Below are 24,017 nucleotides of genomic sequence, written 5' to 3'. Positions count from 1 at the left end.
ATATAAAGTCTGACATGTCCTGACCTATTTAATAAAAAGGCTAGGCTCAGGCCTTTTTAAAAGCCTATTAAATTAAATAGGTCATGCTTAGGCTTATTAAAAAGCCTGATAGGCCGGCCTATTTAGAGTGACTACTTTGTAAAATACGTTAAATTAGAGTGACTTAATAGGGATTTTACTCTAAAATTAATGACTAAAATGAAAATATTAAATGTTTATTGTTAAACATGCTTTTAAACAGATTTTTAAACAAACCAGGCCAAAATAAAAGCCTTTGACAAGCTACAGGCCAGACTCAGGTCTACAAAAATCATTGTAGGCCAGGCTCAGGCCTATTAAAGTCTAGCCTGGCCTATTCCCACCCCTACATGTGATCATATTATAAATGTTGAAAATGATACAAATCTTAATGCAGGTTGTGTAACCCATAATTTATTTTAGAATACAATAATTTTACTTACTCGTGTAGTTTGATTTCAAGGAGGGGGAGCGAACTCCGATGGTTTTATATAAAATAATTTCATAGTATAATATAAATTAAGGAAAAGTACTTGAAATACCACTGAGCTTTACCTCTTAAATCGTTTGTACTACTAAACTTTTAATTTTGTTAATTATAGCACTAGACATTAGTTTCATATTCACTTATACCACTCCGTCGTTAATTCAATAACAAGACGATAACATGACTAACGATTGCTGATGTAGTACACCAAAACAATGTCAGTTTGGTACGATTTTTTCGATGCCTAAAATGATGTAATTTTAGACATTGAACATTGGGAGTGTATCGATGTTGTCATTGAAATTGTTAATTTCAGTTCTCTTGGGATTCTACCTGATCTCGCTATTACTACAAGTTAGTTTAGTAAAATTAGATTTTAGTTTGCAATAATTCAACAACCCCGTCAAGGGTTGACCCGAATCCACTCATATTCATAATGATATGAATATTAGGGAGGAACACGAAACAAGTAAATGTGACTTTTACAAGAGTGAAGTCCATTTGAGAAAGAAATGTCTCAATCTATCAAGATACAATGCTCGAAGTTCATCTTAAGTGATTTTGTTTTAGTATATTTTAACTCTTATTTGAAATTTCATATAGAAAAATAGCATATAAATTTCAAAACTTTATGTCAAATTGAAAGTATTGGAGACTTCATTTTAGATTTGTATGCTAAGCATGTTTTCTTGGATTTTAAATCGATTTTTACAAACGATGACTAAATTCAGGGGCCAAGTACATCCCATTATTTAGGGAAAAATTATGAAATTTAGTTTAATATGTTAAGGAAAATAGAAAAAATAAAAAATTTTGTATACCCATTATTTTTAAGAAAATAATATTAAAATTTTAGATATTCATTCTTAAATTTCTAGATCCACTACAGACTAAATCACAAATAAGGTGAAGTTTAGCGGCTAAATTATATATATTTTTTATAAAAAAAATCAATTCAAATCGAAAGTATTGGAGAATTCATTTTAGGCATGTCTACTAAGCATGTTTCCATGGATTTTTAATCATTTTTTACCAATGAGGACTAAATCATAGAAAGGTAAAGTTCCATGGTTAAATTGTAATATTTTACAAAAAAAAAATTCAAGTCAAATTGAAAGTATAAGAGACTTTATTTCATGTCTGCTAGGCATGTTTTCATGGATTTTGAATCGATTTTAACCAATGAGGACTAAATTTGAAATACTAAAAAGTTTGTGGGTTAAATTGTAATTTTAGAATAAAATACTTCATATTGTAAGTATTTGAGATTTCATTTCATATATATATATATACACACACATTAAGCATGTTTCCATAGAAACGATACTGACTATCAAGGACTAAATTACAAATAAGATAACATTTGGGGATTAAATTGAATTTTTCTACAAAATTCAAATCAAATTGCATTTCAAATTCTAAGATAGTTGTTAAAATTTTGACAATAAATACTCATACTCTTAATATTTTTTATATCCAAACTCAAGATTTTAAATAATAATACAAATTTATTTATTATCGAAGTGGCTGGTTCGTTCGTGGCGTTGAACAGATGACGAGAAATATGAGAATGGGAAGAAAAGATGATGAAATCAGGGCCGTCGGTGTAGGTTAGAATGTGGCTGAGTGGGGACCAGCGCCTGGACAAGCGCACGTGGGCAGATCTACCCACTGACCTTGCTGACGTAGAGAGTTGCTATTAGTAATTTATTTCTTCTGCCCCACCCCTGTATGCTGCCCGGAATGTCCTCTGTCAGCTTCCCACGTGCGTTGGTATATTTTCTATATAATTGAAAAGCGATTCGAATCCTCAATAACACTGATTTCAATGACAATTAAATTATACAGTTTTTAAAATAAAAGAATCTAGTATTATTAAAAAAAACAGTAATAAATTTGACTATAACGATAAATGAATCATAAAAAATGATTAATTTATTGAAAGATCATCGAAAACTGTAAATCAGAATTAATCGTCGTGAGAAATTATTCACAAACATAAAATCTCGCATCCAAATTCAATCTGAAGGTCTACAACAGAGAATATCAACAGGATTACAAGTAAATATCATCTTGATCAGTTGTGCTATTGTCAAACCTCACCCTGAAAAAATATCAATAAAAAAACAACCAAATGATCAATAAAGAAAACAAAAAAACGTGTCATAAAAATAGAAAAAAACATATCATAAAGATATAATTATTTTTATTAAACTTTAAAAATCGAAGAGAAACGAAAATCAACAGACAAAAACCAACACTAAAGCCTATACTATTGTAAATTAAAGAAAAGAAAAAAAAGAAAAGAAAAAAATTCAGATCTATAAAAATATGGTACAGAACTCGAAAGGGAAGAAAAAAGAAGAGGAGGGGCTTTGATTTGCCTAGAAGAAGATAAAATATACAAGGTGTTAGGCTTCCCACGTTTTGCATATGTGCATTTGTTCAAAAGGGGTAGGATCCTCATTACATTTTTCTCTTTTTTTTTCAACTTCAAATCAAAATTTAAGTCCAAAATTATTATAATACTTATAATTAATTTTTTAAAAAAATAGAAGTCCAGTAACAATTAAAATATAACAATTCTTATAATGCACGATCAAATTAATAAATAAAATAAACTTAGACATCTTCATAAGCTATGAAACCATAAATTAGAACAAACTTAAATTGATATCTATACATGGTAAAATTGCCCTACGATTTATTTTGAGATCTACGATTTTTTTTTACAGTGACATAAAACTCGTCAAATTGAGGTGATAAAAAATATTTTTTATTTAAACTTTTTATTTTGATGTGACAAATTTTAATTAAAAAATTATATTTTATTAAAACTTGTCATCTCAAGATGACGAGCTCCATAAACACTGTAATAAAATATCGTAAATCCAAAAATAAACTTCTACTTATCCTATTTTCTCAAATAATTTACCTATTTATCCTATTGGGGCAGAAAATAAAAACCATCTATACATACTTATTTTCACATGATAAGTTTAGAATCTAATTACTAATTTTTTATTCTTATTTTTAAAATTTAATTTTTTTGTTTAAATTTTTTAAAATTTAGTTATTTTGGTTAAACTAAAAAATCAATTAAAATTATTTTATTATAGTATATATTAAGGAATAAATGAGAGATGTTGAGATGGGAATGAATAGCTGAATGAAAGGTGGGCCCAGAAAGTGATAGCATGGGATTACGGAAGGCGACGTTGTAGTGGAACGGAGCAGACAGAACCAGGTTGCCCTGATGGCCCACGTGTCGCCCACCGTGCGCGTGTTTGAATGAAAGCTGTAGTTAGGATTGTTAGAGCCACATAAAAGATAATCCCTTAATTATGTTTATCAACTAAAATATATAAGGGTTAACTACGCAGATGATCACTTAAATTTATGTTTTGTCTAATTTTGATTACTGATTTCAAAATGCACAAAATATGGCCACCTTCAGTTTTATTCATTTAAGATATTGTCACTTTTGTTTTTATTTATTTAAGATGTGATCACCACGATTTTACCATTGCTAACTATTAATAAATTAAGTGACGCGATATTTTGGTATAATCACACATTTGGTTCATGCTATTTATATATTCTCTCAATTTAGTCATACTTTTAATAAATTAAAATAAATTTAATTCTCCAAATTAATGATGTCATGTGTCACTGATGTCATGTGTCATGCCACATGTCATCATTCGATCAAAAGACTAACTTTATTTAAATTTATTTTAATTTAATATATTTATTTTCCACCAAGTTGCTTTGTTTTGCTTTGTTAAAATAAAATAAATTAAAATAAAGTTAGTCTTCCAACCGAATGATAACACATGATACGACACGTGGTACCAATGACTGTGGCATCATTTGAGTGAAGGATTAATTTTTTTTAATTTATTAAAAATATGACTATATTGAGAGAATATGTAAATATCATGAACCAAATGTGTGATTATACCAAAATATTTAATGACAGTTAACTCGTGGTGGCCACATCTTAATTAAATAAGAACGAAGATGATCATATCTTATGTATTTTGAAATCAGTGACCGAAATTAGATAAAAACACAAACATAAGTGGTCATCCATATAGTTAACACATTATATAATTATAAAATAATCATAATAAAAATACAGATAAAGACTTTATGGTATAATTTTACTTCCTAGTTGTCCTAAATCAGTAATGTTGTCGCTTATTTTTATTTAGTCCTCAAACTCTTCAAATTACGTCAATGATACCATTTGATCGATGAAAATCGTTATAGACTTTTATAATAAAAACGGCTATTAAGGCCATACAAATATTTATTTTTCCACCATTAAGGCTACACGTTAAGATTCAATTACGCCTACCCCTTTTAATCTTTTATGCATTCAAACCATCAATTTTACCCATTTGGTCACAATTTTACGCTTCTAAGAATATATAATTTATATCACTCAAGGATACTTCAATCATTTAATGAGTTGATATTACTTATTAACCCCATTTAATCTTATTACGCCATTATCCATCGCCCTCGTGTGTTTTAAGGGATAAAATAACTTTTTCCTCACCTTTAGTATTGATATTAGGGACGGTCATGGGTCAGGTTGGGTCGGATTTTTGGTCCACCGATCGACCCGAGAACAAAGGAGTTTCCACACGAGACCCGACCCGAGAACAAAGGAGTTTCCACACGAGACCCGACCCGACCAGAATATATGACATAGAAACCCGATCCGACCCGAAATAATAAAAAAATATTTTTATTCAATAAAAACAGTGACTTAATTGAAAAAAAAATTATATATAGAGGGATATTATTGTAATTATCCCTAAACATATAGGATAAAATTATACATTTTTCCGGTCGGGTCGGATTTTTTTCACCCTAAACCCGAACCTAATTTTTTTTAGAAAAACCCGACCCGATCGGGTCGGAACCCGTCGGGTTCGGGTTGAGCGCCCATCCCTAATTGATATCATGCATGGGGCATCGATATTAAATCTTATGATATCGATATTTAGGTAGTAATAATATCAAATTGGCACACTAGAATATATCATTCGATTTTGGTATCGATACTCATAGTTTTATATGGATAGAAAGGATCAGTATCAATACTCATAAAATGAGTATAAATATCTTAAAAAATGTTTTTACCCAATTTTTAACTACAATATCATATGATATCAATACCTGAAGAATAATATCGAAATCAACGATAAAGAATATCACTTTAAACTCGAAATTCACCCCCAAAACCTCTCTACAAATTACATTTAAAGCCGCACTCCACTTGTAAAGGTTATCGGGGGTACATAGGGGTTATCTAGCATCCAATTAAACTCATCCTAAAAGCTTATCATCAATTGAGCCATCAAACTTTACAAATTGTATTGGTGATGTACATCTAATTCAATACGACATAAAGTCGACTTATTAGAATGCCACACGAAACTACCGGAATAGTTAACCTAAATTTTTTCTTTTAATTTTTCATTAAAAAGATTATTTAAAACCATTTCGAATAAAATGATTCAACCATAATTGTATAAAATAAGTTTACATGGGGGAGCTCCCAAAATAAGTATATCAAAATAATACAACCCAACATTTCAAAATAAAGTTACGACTCAAATATAAAAAGGGTTTATAAATGATACATTCCCTCTAAAAAATATAACTCAAGATGTACTCTGCTTCACACATGGTTTGGGATGTCGGTTGTGCGATAAGCTCCTCGAAAGCTCCTCCTAGATACCTGCACACGAAAACAAATTTCGAATGCTGAGCTCACTAGCACAGTGCTACGCTAACAACTAAATCATACTAAAAGTGTTTATCAAATGCTCATGCTATCAAGTGTAATGCAAATAGTGAGTATTATACTTCACTCTTTACTCTAGAGTATACATCATGGATGGTGCAGCTGAGAGTTCTACATCTCGGAGCTCACACACCCCTCTAATCTACCTAGGATGAGGTCTGAAATCTCTACATCGGACATAACACCCTCGACTAACCCACCCCTCGCGAGTGTCGGGCCTCGTGCCCTAGTTAGTCATTTAAAAGTGCCTGGTGCACTACCTAGGGATATCCGGACAAATTTTATTTTCTCGAAACACCAATATCATTAACTAAAGTAACTCGGTTGTCCTTATCATTTCCCAAGCCTCAACACTACTAGTTTTATGTCACCCTAATTAATCCCGTTTTTACTATATTCGATTATTATTCTTGTTGCTCCATCTAGATAGATATTGATTATGATTTCCTCCAATCTTGGATTTTCCTCCAACTAGATAGATATTGATTATTATTTTTTTGTTGCCCTTCCGGTTCTAAGACCTTGTCTTGACTAATTCGGCCTCCCAATTCCTGATCGTTTCTCGAGCCTCGGCACTCTCTAGCCACGCTGGCTGAAGTATCAATTTTGGATCGAGGAAGCTCCTACTCGCGTTTTTCTTCGGGTAACGGAGGATCGTCGGTGGTTGCTTTTCCCTTAGCTGATGGGCTGTGGTTTCACGGTCTATGTTAACATGATCAATTTGGGTGTTACTTTGTGATTTCCTTGCTGCTCGTTCGTTGCTTTCTGGGTTTTCTTTGCGAGGGAATGAAAGGTCAGCGTCTTTGTGGTGATTGTTTATTTTTTGCTTTCTTAGGACCTGTTTTTAGTCGTTTAATGTTTTCTTTATTAGGCTTGGAATTTCAAGGAGTTTCTGCTCGCTCCATTTGGCTTACTGTTTCTTTTGGTTTTTTATAAGATTTTCCGTCGACGTTTCACAGTAAAAAAAAAGGGTAAAATTTATAGTGAGTTTAACGAGCAACAAATCGAGTAAAATTTTAACGATTAACGAGTCGAATAACAAATTTTTTTAACCGACTCGCTCAATACATATCCCTAATTATTGAATATATCTATTTATGATATTTTAGATTAAGACATGTGAATATCGACTCTCTTGAAATACTTAAAAAAAAGGTAAACTATTGCCTGAGGGACGAAATAATAATATGAGTGAAAGCCGAAATGTTAAAAAAAAAACCCATCAAGTATCAACAAAATTTAAGCAGTTATATAAAACTCCAGTTATTTTACGAGTTATATAAAGCTCCAGCTATTTGACAAGTTATGGTAAGGCTAAACTACATGTTTAGTATCTAAATTATGACTTTCCTTCTATTTTGATATTCAAATTTATCTTTTTATTCAAAATCATAGTTGGTTTTAATTTTATATCCCGTCGTTAAAAATTAACAAAAATATTGATTTATAAATTTTTTAATTTTATTTTAATAATGACATGACATTATCTTATAATGACACGTCAATATCACAGTTAAGCTTTTAAAGACGGGATATCAAAATGCAACATAAACTAAATGTTAGGCATGATATTGAAAAAAATAAAAATTGAATATTAAAATAGAATAAAAGTAATAATTTATATATTAAGCATGTAGTTTACTTAAAAAATAATTTGATAATCAAAATAAAAAAAATAAATTAAAGACTACTTATATAGTTTACCCAAACAAGAGTGCATATAGGTAGTAGGGTGTGCAGAAAGATCTGATCCGATCGATCCAATCCATTGATCCGGTCATTCGATCTGAAAATTTAGATATATGATCATTTTTTGATTTTCGGATAATACAAATCGAATATCCAAAAAAATTCGGGTAATCAGATTGTGTAAATTTCAATTTTAAATTATTCAAAAAATCGAAAAAAACTGAGTTTTTAGATTTTATATACTCTTTAGCCCAATAAATGAGTAAACTACTAACCCGTTAAAGCTCTAACTCAATAAAAATTAAGATATTTAATTATTTATTGTGTGTGGGTAATTAAATATAGTAGAAGTATCGAATAATTTATATTAAATTATGAAATTTAAAATTAAAATTATGTTTTATCAAATTAAATTTTACATTCATATTAAGATATTATGATATCTGGTCCGAAAATTATGATATCATTCTTTTGGATCGGATATGAATCACTATTTTAAGTATCTGAAATTTTCGAATATTTGAATTTTTTGGATTTGATTAAATCCGATATCCGAATTTGTACACTCCTAATAAGAAGATACTTTTTGGGCCGGAAAAACGAGCAACTTTGTTGCTATAAAAGTCAGTTCATTCACTTTGCCAATACAAATATTCCATCAAATGATCATCAGAATCTCCCGCACTTGATGTCAACCCATATTCTTTCTTCCAACAATATCTCACAATTTAGAGTTAATTGCGTCATACATCCTCAAACTATAACTTTCATTTTAAATTAGTTTCTAAACTTTTGAATATTATCTTCCCCAAATCCATCCAAACATGTGATTTGTTTCAACCATAGTTTAACCTAAATTTTGTTTTTTCCACAAAACATATAATAATATAACTTGTCTAACGATTTTACTAACAAGAGACATGATTAGTATATATGTATAGTTTGAGATGAAATCAGGATGTTCGAAAAGTTCGAGGACCAGTCTAGAATGAAGGTCGTAGTTTGGGGATGAAAATGAAATGTAAAAGTTTAAGGACTAATTTAGAATGATAGTCATAGTTTAGGATAAAATCAGAATATTTAAAAGTTTAGCGACCAATATAGAATGAGGGTCATACTTTGAGGACTTGCATCAAAGTATTTTTGTGAATCAATAAAATAACCGGAAAATGAAACACCATAACAACTGGAGCTGTACATTTACACATCTACAGTAGGTTAAACGACCGGTTTTCTTTGCTTTAATGTATAGCAAGATAGATACATGAAATGGCAGTGATACAAAGGCGCAGTTTTATGCGATTTTTGAAGCAAAGAAGATGGAAAGTTCTGTGGGAAATCAATCCCCACCTGCTTCTTTCTTCTCCATCTGCAAAGAATTTCTGGTGAAAATTTCGGTTTTTTCCCTTCTACTGCTTACCTTCAGGGACTTCTTTTATGGTCATGTCTACAATTTCGGCGGTGTCAAAACCTCCGTCGTCCGTCGCGATGGTTGATCGAGAGGCGAGTCCAGACTCAGCTTGTATTTCCTTGAACATTGCCATCACTTGAATCATTGTGGGTCGTCTCAAATGTCGGTCGTCCAAGCACGCACAGGCTACCTTCAAGTGTTGTAGAAGCTCAATCTCGAGGTTGGGGTCTTCTTTCATCAGCTCTGGATCGAAGACATGAGTTATTTTGAGTCTGGCATGCTGTTTCACCCACCCCACAAGGTTGTTATCTCCGAAATCAGATGAATCTGTAGGCCTTTTACCCGTTAGCAACTCGAGCAAGAATACACCGTAACTGTAAACATCGCCCTTCGTGGAACATCGAAAGCTCTGGTAGTATTCAGGAGGAACATAACCAGGAGTACCCGCTAATGTGCTGACACTCAAATGCGTATCCATTGCACTCATAAGCCTTGCCATCCCGAAATCAGAAACTCTGGCTTCCAAGTTCTCATCGAGCAGGACGTTGCTCGATTTCATGTCCCTGTGAATTATATGAGGAATGCAACTGTGGTGAAGAAATGCCAGCCCTCTTGCAGCTCCAATGGCTATCTTTCTCCTTGCTGCCCAATTCAGTTTGATCCCAGCTTTCTTTTGGCCGTGTAAAACATCCTCTAAGCTGCCATACTTCATGAACTCGTAAACTAGAAGCCGTTCTTCGCCCACCTTACAGTAACCCAAGAGTGGAACGAGGTTGCGGTGCTTGATCTTCCCAATGGTTTCCATTTCGGCCGTGAATTCTCGATCACCTTGTCCACTGATATGTATCAGTTTCTTGATAGCAACGACACTCCCGTCTTTCAGTTGGGCCTTGTAAACATCACCGAAACCACCAGAGCCGATAAGGCTGTCGTTATGGAAGCCATTAGTGGCTTCAAGAAGATCAGCAAAGGTGAGTTTCCAAAGGGGCTTTTCAAATGTGGTCAGGTTGATGCTCAATGCTTCCTGTGCACTGGTTAGATTCCAGCTGGCATTCGCGGTGCCGGAGTGGGAATGATTGTCCGTATAAACATCAAGAGCAGAATCCTGTTTCTTCCTCCTTTTCTTGGTCTCTACAATAACTATGAACACACCAAAGATGCAGAAAATAGAGAACAACAATCCCATTGCCACACTCCCAGCAAGAGAAGCTTGTCTGCGATGAGACTTCCGATGCTCAGAACTCGAAGCAGCCGCTGGATTCTCACAGGGGCGAAGCGGGACCCCACATAGACCTGCATTATTATCGAAATCACTAGCCGGAAACGTTTCCATCTGGCCAGTTTCCGGGATCATGCCAGAGAGAAGGTTGTTTGACAGATTAATCTCACTCAGCAAGGTGATGCCAGTCATGGACTGTGGAATCGACCCTTCCAACCTGTTGTAGGAAAGATCAAGAATGCCAAGGCCCTTTAGGTTCCCAATCTCTTGTGGGATGGTTCCGGATATATTGTTGTGGCCCAAATTCATGATAAACAGATACGGCATTGTGCCGATCTCCTTCGGAATAGACCCCGACAGCAAATTGTACGAAAGATCAAGAAAAATCATGGAACCATTATTGTTGAAGGTAGGCTGCGTGTGGCCTCCATAAACTCTGGTAAAGTTACAGGGGTTCCTGCTGGAAATTCTACCCAACTGTTCCTGCCGGATCCCAGCAAATTCAAGTAAATTTCCCGACCCATGGCACTCTTTGCTTCCATCATTCTTGATATACATATACCTCTTTCCAGCAATGAAATTGACAGCTATTTTACCAGATTGTTTGAACAGCACCGGAGGGATAGTCCCCGTCAAGTGATTGGTATTAAGATCCAGCCATATCAAGCTTTGACAATCCCCGAACTCCGGTGGGATTCTTCCATAAAAGGAGTTATTACTGAGCTTGAGGATCGCAAGGCTCGAAAGTTTACCGAGCCAAGCAGGAATCTCACCAGTGAACCTATTGTTAGACAATGAAATCCAGTTCAACTTGGTACAGTTGCTTAGACCAGAAGGTATGGTCCCTGTCAGCACATTGAAATCAAGAATCAAAGTCTCAAGGGTCTGAATGTTACTCAGCTCTTGGGGGATTTCTCCATGGAGCTGGTTCAACCAAAGCCTCAAATCCTTGAGCTTGGAGAGAGCACCCAAGCTGGAGGGGATGGTGCCCGTGAGGTAATTGAAGCTCAAATGGAGAGAAACAAGCTGAGAACAATTATTGAGACTAGCAGGAATCGAACCAGTCAACATATTGTTCTGCAAATAAAGAACTTGTAACCTGTTTCTGGGATTTTCACACAGAGAAGCAGGGATTGATTCTGAGAAATTGTTGGAACTGAGATCTAAAGCCTCCAGGTTGAAGAGACTGGACAAAGACTCGGGCAAAGGACCAGAGAAGCGATTAAAAGCTAAACCGAGCTTCGTCAAGGAACTCATGTTCTTGAATATCTCAATGGGGAGTCCACCGGTGAAGTTGTTGGTAGATAAATCGAAAGACCCCAAGGAGGAACAAGAAGCAAAGCCAGTAGGAATCATACCAGAAAGATTGTTTGAAGAAAGATCCAGCTCCACAAGGCTTGAACAAGCTTCAGTTACATACAAAGGAACCTGTCCTTGAAATTTATTATCCGCCAAATAAAGATACTGCAATCCGGAAGATGGCAAAGCCGGAATCCGACCGGAGAACTGGTTGCTTGATAGATTCAAGAACTTTAAGTTCACGCACGAAGAAATTGTAGGGGCAATGTCGAAGGAAAACTTATTCTTTGAGATATCAAGGTGTTCCAAAGCTGTGCAGCCTCCAAATGAAGGAGTCCCCATTGAGAAATTGTTCCAAGAAACATCCAAAACCTTCAACTTCCTGCAATTCGAGACGTTTATTTCCCCGGTAACCTTGTTTCCTTTCAAGGCCAAGTGCTTTAACTCGTTACAACCACCATGAAGGATCCTAGGAACCACGTTTCCAGCAGAGAGCTTGTTGAAAGAAAGATCGAGAACTTCCAAACTCAGCTGCAAACCCCTGGATTCTTCACCAGGAGACACGAGGCTGTTGGTTGATAAATTGAGAAACTTCAAGTTCGAGCAAGAACCCAAGGCGGAGACGGTCGAAAGTGGACCGGACAAGGCGTTTTGAGACAGATCTAAAGTGGTTAACAGGGAGCTGCACTTGGATCCAGAAGGGAAGGAAATGTTGCCAGAGATGTTGGCTTTCAACAAAGAAAGGGATTCCAAGGTTTCCAGAGCTAGAAGAAAGGCAGCAACAAAGTGAAACTCGGTGCTCAAGGACGTGTAACTAAGCTCAATAGAAGAAACTTCGGAGCCTCGGCACGTTACACCATTGAAGCTACAAGGGTCTTGGTTAGGAACCCAGTTTTGAAGAATAGATTGGTCAGGCAAACTAGCTTTGAAGCTGAGCAGTAGCTGAGAATCCCTCTTGTTTGAAGAAGAAAAAGAAGCAACAACAACAGCTTCAAAGTAGATAAGAAAGGTGAGAATGAAGTGAGAAAAGAGAGGTCTCATGTTTGTGGGAAAAGCTAACTCCTTTCGAATAAAACTGTAAGAAAAAAAGAAAGAAAGAGAGGAGCATAAGGTATGAGCCCTGCGGTTAAATGATAGAGAAAGTTTGAGCTCTGGTTTCAGACAGAGGTTAAATGATAGAGAAAGCTTGAGCTCTGGTTTCAGACAGTGGTTAAATGATAGAGAAAGCTTGGGTCTTGATGTTTTCTACTGGCATAGAGCAATGGAGTTACTGAAATAAAGAGAGAAGAAATGAGAGCCATAAGAGGCAGTGAAGACGGTAAGAAGGGTATTTATCAGAGTGGGGGAGTGGAAACAGCTGTTGTGGCTCACATGCCATGTGACACTTCCTCTTCTCTCTCTCTCTCAAAATATTATTAGATAGATTCGGTTAATTAACAACATTCTTTTAATGGAATATGAAAAAATTTAATAAGATAAAATTTGATTTCAGAACGATCATCATATCTCAGTCATCATGTTAACATTCAGCTTAAACAACCGACAATTCTTTTAACGAAATATGATGAGTTTGTAATGTAATGAATAGTCGAATGACCATTTTGTAACTTTTAATGGTTGAGGGACTCAACAAAGAAACCCTTTATAATTAGGTGCTCATTTTGTAACTTTTAATAGTTGATGGACTCAACAAAGAAACCCTGTATAGTTTAATGATCATTTTATAACTTTTAATAGTCGATGTACTTAATAAAGTAATATATTATAGTAGGAGGACCGTTTGTGTACTTTACCCTTAATTTAATTAATAATTATAATGATATGTTTATATCTCTAGATTGGTGATTAAGTGCTTCAGATTAGGGGATGGCTTAATCCTTAATCTCCCACACAAATAAAAATATTTTTATTTCACTATCTTTTTTTATGTTTGTTTCTTTATATATCTAAACAAATCAGTTATGATTTGGGTAACTTTTATTAGTTTTATATTTTATTCATTATTAGCATATAGATTTATGTTGTGCTTATCAGAACATCATCAATTAATAAACACAAAATTTTGGAAAATAAATTATATTTTTTTTAAAAAAAAATTGAAAAATATTTTTTATGCTTAAATGATGTTGTGTAAATTAATTTACGATGTTTGATATTTTTAAATATTTATTATAAATATAAATATAATAAATAATATTGTTTATTATAAAAATGTAATAGTATTATTTTTGAAATATTATAATAGTTTACTCAATATTATTTATAATAAAAATATTATTAAATTATTTATACTAATGAAAGGTAAATTTTTCTCTTATAATTTTCTTTTAAAATGTCAAAAATAAAGAGAGTTCTCTTAATATTCTATTAAGAATAAATAAATATTTACATGGGTATAAATTTGTGCATCATAAAATAAAGAAAACACATATGTTATATCTAAAGATTTAGATTAAATTATAAAAGATTTACAGAAAAAATCAACATTTTCATAAAATAAATTAAATAAAACAAACGTAAATCGAATAAAAATATTTTTACATAAAAATATTTTTAAAGAATTTATCGATATATTTAAAGAATTATTTAATTTATTGACGGGGTTGGTTCAAGTGGTAACCAGCTTGATATCGCTTAAACAAGGTCTCAAGTAGGGATGACAGTATGACTCGAACCCGACGGGGAAACCCGAAACCCGGTCAAGTTCGGGTCGGGTTGGGTTGAATGATATCGGGTTCGGGTTTGGGGATTTTTTCGGGTCGGGTTCGGGTTCGGGGAAAGGTATCCCCGCCCCGCCCCGATTATATATATATATATATATATATATATATATATATATATATATATATATTTTATATTTTTTATATTAATTATATATATAATATTTTATATTTTTTATATTAATTATATATAAAATATTTTCGGGTTCGGGTTCGGGTTCGAGTTTGGGTATAATATTTCGGGTCGGGGTCGGGGACGGGGGAAAAAATCCCCGACGGGGCGCCCCGATAAAAAACCCGTCGGGGATCGGGTCGGGGTCGGGGATGGGGATTTATTTTGGGTTCAGGGACGGGGCGAGAAAAACCCGCCCCGAACCCGACCCGTTGCCATTCCTAGTCTCAAGTTCAAGTCCTTGTGTATGCAGAAAATCCTCGTTAGGAGACTCACCCACCAAAACTAGGTGTGTGACTCTGGTCGATTCAGGTTAGTCAAACCAAAACCTTAGAATCAGAGGGCAATAAAAAAATTATTGAAACTACTATTAATTAATTATCATTACCATTTCATTTAACAAAAAATAAAAACATTTCAAATTTTAATGAATGAAATTAGATAGTATATAGAATTCTCCTAACTCATTTTTTGGTACTTGGTTGGATTTTATATTATTTTTCATTAATTGTTTTTCTTTTTATTGGTGCTGATTTTTCTTCTAGGTTGTCTTTTTTCAATCATACTCAAGAGAATTATTGCCAACGTCAGTCAAATCAAAAGCTCATAATGTGCTGATAATCTCGCCAAAAGAATCAAAGAAACCGTGAACCCAGAATTGAATCTGGAAGAAGAAAAACAAAATATTAAACCCTGTTGTTAGCTGGCAAAAGCCTTGAATTTTTTTAACATAAAACGGCTAGTTTTATTAAAAATAAAAAATATTCAGAATTAAAATGATGATTTATAAGTATAACATAAACGTAAATAAAATTATAATTTCGATATTTTTCTATAACCAATGACACAAAAACTAACTACCTAGATAACATAATGATCAAATAAGGAAAATGTTAAAAAAACCTAATCAAAAAGCTCAAACAAAATAAAGATATGAACAAATCTGACTGCATCGACAAACGAACCACAAAAGGAGATGAAGCTACTGAAGGCCACCGACAAATCGCAAATCATAGTCAAACGACGTGAAAAAACTATTTATGAATGCAAAAAGAGTATCCAAATCAATTCGAGGGCTTCAAGCAGGAAATATCATCATGATAATAAATAAGCGCATTCTTGACCAGTCGTGGCGATGCCAAATCTAACCATGAGAAAAAAATAAATGAAAACAACGATAAAAAATCGTAGGCTACCAAAAAGTAGAGAAAAGCTTGCCACAAATGCAGAGATAAACATACCATAAATGTAGCAAAACATGTCACAAAAATATAATTATTTTTATTAAAAAACTAAAAAAAAAGAAAAAAGATAACTAACGGACGACAACCATCATCAAAACCGTTATCGTTATCGGTTAAACAAAATTTTAAAAAACCCTGAAAATTAAGAAAGAATCATATAATGTGTTAATTAATAGGTATAATGTTAAAATTAGTATTCAATATTTATTAAAATAGTTACTTTGATTTATTTTTTAGAGTATTTTGGATCCAATATTTTATTTTAAGATAAAAAGACCCCTAACATTTGATAGAATAGTTACTTTGGCCCTTATTTTTCCCTAGAGCATTATAGCCCTCAATGTTTCATTTTTAGAGAAAAGACCCCTAATTTGGGGTGTTTATCATTTATTAACTATATATTTCCATCTACAGAGGCGTCAGTGACGGATCCAAAAATATTTTTTTATGGTGGAAATATATGTACTAATAACAATTTTATTGTATGGACCGAGTACAAACAAAATTTCAGGGTAGACACCTTCAGTAAAATGGACAACTAACATAAAGAAAAACTTCAAGTTTTTTTTAATTAATCACTGGTATTTGATTTATTGACCGACTAATCCAGATCGAGTTTTATAGTGGTCCATTATGGGGCGACCATCCTAACTTAATTTATTCCATGTGAAAATGCCATGATTTGAATTTTTGCCCTTGATTAAAGAATATAGTATCTCATCCTATTATACCAAGTGATTGTTGGTAGGGACGGAGCCATGTAGGCCCTTGGGGCACCCAAAATTTTGTACCATTAAAAAATATAAGGATAAGTACCTATTTAGGTCTTTAAATTTTGATTTATTTTGATTTTGTTCTTTATTTTCTATTGTTAATTATACTTAAACTTTTGAATTGAACTAAAATCATGAATTTGTCCCTTAACCTTGTTTTATACATGTTTTACTCTTACTTTAACAAGTGTTTTTTTCATGGTTGAATTCATTATCTATCTCTAATTGATAGTTGTTTAAATTGTCACTGATTAATCGCATACTCACTATTATAGATTTTCGGTCTGATTTTCATAACATTTTTCGTATTTAAATTATGATAAGATCCATTATTAACATATTGTCATATTATATTATTATATTGATATTAATTATGATTATCATTATTTTTTACATTCATGATATATATATTGAATGATTTGATTATCTCTTTTAAGTTTTATATAATGCTATTTTATAAAATAAATAAATTTGATTTAAAAGAAATACTTTAAATTTAACTCTTTAAATTTTTATCAAATTAGATAACATATACATATGATTAGGGGTGAGTACGAGACCTAATTTCATATCTCAATCTTTTTCTTAGTATAAGTTTCCTTGATATGTTGTTAGGAATAAACTTATAAGAAATTAATTCGTTTTAATATTTGATTGCCAATTACAACATTTGAATTTTCTGTTTGTTGTAATCTCGTAAAAATGTGTCACCTTTGTCTATTTTCCATGATTTTAAGTACGGTTTCTTTCATGGTTGGTCGTTTGGTGCTGCATCTGATTATATAAATCCTTCCTCTTCCCCTTCCCCTTCCCGTTTGGTCTGAACGGAGAAACTTTTCCGGTGGATTTTGAGGCAGCAGCAAGAAGGGCTGAAGTTGACGACAGCCGATATAGTTGCGTACTTGCAGGTATCTTCTGTGATTTCCTTCTCTTAATTGTCCTGATGAATATGTTTGCATGTATGATATTATAAAACAAAGCTCTCTCGGGATAATGGAACCAATTGCCCAACCACTAATGATTGCATGCAGGGATGGACACGGGGTGCTGGGGTGCGGTTCACCTTGAATTTTCAAATGAGAAAATAACCTCAGTGACCAAAAATCCCAGATAATATACGATTTTGACCAACTTTTTTTGGATTTGCGAAAATGACCAACAAAATCGCAATGCGATCTCTAATTCGCATTGCGATCTCCACTATCGCAAATTCGCGTTGCATTTCGCGTTGCGATAGTTGAAAATCGCGTTGCGTTTTTTCATTTCGCGTTGCGATAGTTGAAAATCGCGTTGCGATTTTCCAAATTCGTTGTGATAGTTAAAAAAAAGATTTTGTTTCTTAAGAATTTTCTCTAAAAAGATAGTATCCGCGCGGACGTGTCGAAGACACGTATTACCACGACCACGACCACGACCACGACCACGACCACGACCACGACCACGACCACGACCACGACCACGACCCGACCCGAGACGGACGGCGGCGGCGGCGCACGAGAGTCCCCCTTGTTCTCTATCACTCAACAAGGAAGTGGGAAAGCCAAGCCTTAAATACCATTCCCAATAGTGTTTCCAATACTATGTGGGATTTGAGCATTACCAACACTTGTTCCCAATACTATGTGGGATTGAGCCTTAAATAGTGATATTATTTTTGAATGTTTTGCTTAAAATTGCAATAATCGCGATTGATTGTAGATTGACTTTTAATTATGACATATTTAATCGTATAATACTAATGTAATTGGTTGTTGATTCAGTTGTTTTAAGGTGCATGATTGTTAATTGTTTCCTGAATAATCACATTGTATTGGAAACAAGTGTTGGTAATGCTCAATCCCACATTGTATTGGAAACACTATTGGGAATGGTATTTAAGGCTTGGCTTTCTCACTTCCTTGTTGAGTGATAGAGAACAAGGGGGACTCTCGCGCACCGCCGCCGCCGTCCGTCTCGTCTCGTCTCGTCTCGTGGTCGTGGTCGTGGTCGTGGTCGTGGTATTGGTATTGGTATTGGTATTGGTATGGTAATGGTATTGGTAATGGTAATGGTAATGGTAATGGTAATACGTGTCTTCGACACGTCCGCGCGGATACTATCTTTTTAGATAAACAAAATCTTTTTTTTTAACTATCACAACGAATTTGGAAAATCGCAACGACAACTGTAGACTATCGCAACGCGAAATGGAAAATCGCAACGCGAATTTCAACTATCGCAACGTGAAATGGAAAATCGCAACGCGACTGTAGACTATCGCAACGCGAAATGGAAAATCGCAACGCGATTTTCAACTATCGCAACGCGAAATGCAACGCGAATTTGCGATAGTGGAGATCGCAATGCGAATTAGAGATCGCATTGCGATTTTGTTGGTCATTTTCGCAAATCCAAAAAAAGTTGGTCAAAATCGTATATTATCTAAGATTTTTTGTCACTGAGGTTATTTTCTCTTTTCGAATTCCCTTCTCCCCCAAGAATTTTATAACTACGTACCTCTAAAAATTTTAATTTAACTTCTTAAGTTCACAACCCTTACATAAATTTCTGGGTCTGTCTTTGATTGCATGGACATGCATACGGATAGTCCACACCAACGTTTTCTTTTCTGATATTTCTCTCTGCTCACTCATTGCTGCTTTTCTTTTTTCTGGCGAATTGTCTCTAAAGGTTAGGAATCTCAAAAATTATCTGCAAATCTATTGCAAGCTCAATGTCAATGGGTTAGCTTAGCGTGTTAGGTTTACTAACTTACGATACCTTGTGTTTCAGGCAACCCTAGTGGATGATGATGGCCAGGGTATAGTTTGTAAAGTACATATACTAATCCAAATCAATCGTATATACCTTTTGTTACATAGGAAGTTAAATTACTAGTAATCTGGTACTGCCTCTTCAACCTTGGACTCGGGTTTTTTTAGGACGAGGATGTGAATTTCATAACATTCTTCTTCTAGGGAGTTTTACGTTATAGCAGCTTAATATAAAGTTAAAGAAAGATACGACCGAAATTATTATAAATAAATATAATATTTTCGGTTGAGCGTAATCTCAAATGTTAACCTTTTAATATTTTCGGTTCAATCGAAAATATTACGAAAAATATAACGTTTTCGATTGCAACCTAAAATGTTAACCGAAAACGTTACGAAGAATGCTTGTATCCGAAAAATATTGAGAATTTAGATTACGCCCAATCAAAAATATTATAGTTGTTTGTAACATATTCGGTAGCGCCACCTTAACCTTATATTAAGCTGCTTCTTCGATCACATTCTTCTAGTGACGGTCGTGGCCTACGTTTTCATCAATCTGACACCTACTTACATGTTCAATCAATTCAATGGATGAGATTGGTAGACTCAATCATTTGTATTGATAAAAAGTTTAAAAGTAATTTTATTGACGAGAAAAAATCATTCCCTCGTAACAAAATAATAATAATAAAAGTTTTATATATATTTTAGAGCTCTTGAAGTATGGTAATTATAAAAATCATTTTAATATAATTTAATAATTATTTATATAATTTTATCCGAGTGAAAACGAAGAGAGAAGAAAGGTGGCCCATAAGGGCCCATGTGAGAGCTCAAATAAAGTTTTTTTTTCGGCCTAAAAGGTCATCAGAGAAATATTGGTACATTAATACATTTTTAAAATTAATTAAAGTATACGTCAAATGTTACAGTGTAGGAAAAATTCGTCACGTTTATCTGACGAGTTTATCTAAATAATATTTTTTTTCCTACGTGATGAGCTTGAAGCTATTGTAGCAAATATCGTAATTTCCAAATAAAAAACACGATGTTATATTGGGCTAAATAATTAGCCCACATAGAATGGGCCAATTTTCCCTCAAATAAATGGGGAAGTATCGTATGCTTCATTCCTAAATCAGAATCATATCTTTCTTTCGAACTCTAAACATCCGCAAATTCCCCTTCACCCTAATCTACAACTCTTCTTCTTCTTCTTCTTCCATTTTTTGTCAATATAAATAATAATGACGAAGAAGAGAAAATCCGATGCCACGCGCCTTGACGAGGTTGATCGCACCATGTACACCAGTTTCTGCAGCGCCGCCAACTCCCTCTCCCAGCTCTATACTCAGGCCATGAACCACCAACGCCTTTCCTTCCAAGCCGGTGAACGTCACGCGCTGGTTCGATTCCTATTCATCTCCTTCCCCTGATACTATTTTCTTCCTCGTTGAATGAATCCTTTAATATTTTTATGCGTTATTAAGTCCTGTATTTTTCTGTTATCTTAACCAAATCTAATCTCTTTGATTTCGATGTTTGCATCCGTTCTTTTATAATCCTAATTAAAATATGATATCACCACAATTTGGATTTACGTGCAACGATTATAATGTCTTGAGTGTTGTTACATCTTAGTTGATCATCTGTAACTTTGCATGATTTTTTTTAATTTTTATTTGATTTTTGCTTTATAGATAACTTTTGTGAAGAAACATGAACTTTATTGCAAATGTAGTCGGAAAAATATTGAACTGGATCTCTGCTAATTTTCTTCCTGTTTGTAAAAAAAATGAAATCTTAAAATTTTACATGATTGAAATTGAACAATAAAGTAGGGTAAATGCTCGATCTTTTTTTTCATGTAAAAGTAAAACCTCAAGGTATTCAAATGCTTTTTAATTCATCAAAGCGATAAACAAGTTACTAAAGGGGCAGATCTAATGGAGCTTTACAGTTGAAGTATAAACTGCCATTTGTAGGTATTTTTGAGTTATATTCATTGGTGGTTTTGGTGTATTGCAATTCTCATTGTGTATTAACTTCCTGTCTAACAGTATAGATCTGCGTTTTCCTTTCCCAGGAGAAACTCTATCAATGGATTCTGAGGCAGCAAGAAGAAGGGTCGAGGGCAACGACTGTCGATATAGTTGCTTATTTGCAGGTTTGTTTTTGTCATACCTATGCCAAGTGAAGTGTCATTATGAGATTGAAATGCTTTCTTCACGTCCCTGAATCCTATTGTTTGCGTACTATTTTAAATAATATGATGGCCATACTATTCCATTTAATTCCAGTTCTTATTTCCCTTCTTCAAAGGACCAAAGGAGCTTTAGGTTTCGTAATTTAGTTTATTCATGCATTGTTTGCCTTTGCCGAGTTCAGTCTATGAAAGACAATCTTGAATATCATTTTGGTTTTCAATTTGAATGGTTCTAAATTTTTTTAATATTATACTTTGCTGATCTTCATGCATTTTGTATCACTTATGAAATAAGCGTACTACTTATAAAATAAGTAAACAAATTCCCAATATTTTACTTTATTTTACTAAGTGTATTATTATTATTATAAGTTTCACATTTTCTCTTTCATTTGTTCTGTTTATAAAAATAATAATGTGAAGTAAAATAATTTTACTAATATTATATAATTCAGTCAAGTAAGCATGCAAGTAAATTATACTAGAAGATAAGTATTTTTCCCCTTTAGAAGGAAGTCATATATATATATATATATATATATATATATATGTATAATTAATTTTAGCATCTACATTTAAATTAATATTAAGTTTGTTTCTTAATGCTATTATCATGGAAGTAATAGCTGGTCAAAACACATTTTACTGTGAAATCCATAAGTGATTTATATTTATATGTTTCAAATGTATTATTTAAGTGTATTTTATATTTTACTTTTATTTAATAATTTTGTTCTATCTTTTTTTTGTTTTCTTTCCTCTAAACACTCTTGGGGCTTGATTGAGTGCCAAATGCTTCCAGTTTATTCCCTTAGGGTTTTCATAATTGGCTGCGTGTAGCAGTAATCAATTAACCTTTATGGTTTCTTTGCAATGAGAGATTATAGGATTGTAGGAGAATAAAAAAGCATGCATTTTGCATATGCCTCTATAGAGATGATGCATCTATGAAGTATGCATTTTCCCGTATAGAGATGCCGCATCTACGAAATATGCATGATTGTCATGTCTTTATTGAGATGACGTGCCTATGGTGTATGCATGATTCTGTAAGAAAAATACTGTAACGAAAGGAACAGAGAAGCTTGGTGGTAGATATAAGGTATTTGCCAAATAAAATTTGAAAATCATGGGGATAAATGAGGAAATATCATGTGGAAACGGATTAAAAATGAATTTCTGAAAACCTATTTTCTCATTACCGATGTAAGATTGTTCCTGTGGATTTGTTCAACTTGCATCCTTCTATCCTTGAGCTTTCTCATTTGAACAAATTCTTTGCTTCATCTACATTTTCCTAATGCCGTTGTATATATAGATCTACCTACTCTTGTTTCAATGAGATTATGCTTCCGAATTTTCTATAATTTTCTTTTGCAGAATGAGCTCGAATATGGAGTAGAGGAGCCGCCAATGTCCCCTAGGCTGCCTTTGCTGCATCCGCATTCCCAAACTCCAACACAGTTGAACAGTTTAGGCGCCCCTGTTTCTTCCAATCCATTCTCATCCGCAATTACTGGGCAGGGAGTTCGGTCTGGTGATAACCAAGGTAAGAATTCGGTTTTCTCGAATGCCCTCTCAAGCCCCGTTCGCCGGAGCCTTCAGCACTACCACTTGACACAGGGCAGTTACAACTCGAACAACGTTTTATCTTCACTGAACGCACAACGCAACAACGAAAGCAACTACCCTCACCAACAAAATAGGGATGCCAATTCCCCAACCTCCAACGACTGCATGGACATGCATTCTGATAGCCCTGCACGTGATTCCCCCTAATAAAATATATCGTATCTGCTTTTATTGTGGTGTTAGAATTTCTGAAATCCTCTTCATAATAGTGCAAAATTCAATTCATATGTTTGCCTTGTCATATTTCTTTGATAATGGTATGTTGTCGTACAATGCGCATGATGATAATGGTTTTGCCTTCTTGTCATCCAATATGGTTCTGTTAAAATTTTATCAAACTTCTGATATCCTCCCCTGTAAAATTTGTTTAATGAAAGTTCAGTATGCAAACAAGTTATTCATGCTGTCATTTCATTAGTTGCTGTTGAGTAGGGATGGCACATGGATACAATTTTGCTCCAATTAGGGCGGGGATGGTTATAAGTTTAATGGGTAGTGGGCGAGTGTGAATGTAAAAATTTATACCCGCTGTGGATAGAGATGCACAGAAGCCGGATTTCAATCCGA

The 24,017-nt window shown here is 33.8% G+C and overlaps 2 protein-coding genes across 3 annotated transcripts; one reads left to right on the top strand and one right to left on the bottom strand.

Annotated features, from left to right (window-relative positions):
- Window positions 1-1,576: 1,576 nt before the first annotated feature.
- On the top strand, window positions 1,577-23,689 carry LOC120202525. Of its 2 annotated transcripts, XM_039202948.1 has the most exons (4): window positions 1,577-1,604; window positions 20,852-21,018; window positions 21,699-21,779; window positions 23,199-23,689. In XM_039202948.1, exons 2-4 carry the CDS (start codon window positions 20,860-20,862, stop codon window positions 23,595-23,597), a joined length of 639 nt encoding a protein of 212 aa, XP_039058879.1. In that variant the 5' UTR covers window positions 1,577-1,604; window positions 20,852-20,859; the 3' UTR covers window positions 23,598-23,689. The 2 variants fall into 2 exon arrangements, with proteins under 2 accessions (XP_039058879.1, XP_039058878.1); XM_039202947.1 differs by lacking the exon at window positions 1,577-1,604 and having other exon boundaries at window positions 20,765-21,018.
- LOC120202524 (protein BRASSINOSTEROID INSENSITIVE 1-like) lies at window positions 9,283-13,236 on the bottom strand. Its single transcript, XM_039202946.1, has one exon. It carries the CDS (start codon window positions 12,986-12,988, stop codon window positions 9,428-9,430), a length of 3,561 nt encoding a protein of 1,186 aa, XP_039058877.1. The 5' UTR covers window positions 12,989-13,236; the 3' UTR covers window positions 9,283-9,427.
- Window positions 23,690-24,017: the final 328 nt, after the last annotated feature.

Source organism: Hibiscus syriacus, unplaced genomic scaffold (assembly GCF_006381635.1).
Source record: "Hibiscus syriacus cultivar Baekdansim isolate YM2019G1 unplaced genomic scaffold, ASM638163v2 tig00008843_pilon, whole genome shotgun sequence".
NCBI classification, from domain to species: domain Eukaryota; kingdom Viridiplantae; phylum Streptophyta; class Magnoliopsida; order Malvales; family Malvaceae; genus Hibiscus; species Hibiscus syriacus.
The sequence above is the reverse complement of the archived record's forward strand: the minus strand, read 5'-3'. Positions and strand labels throughout refer to the sequence as shown.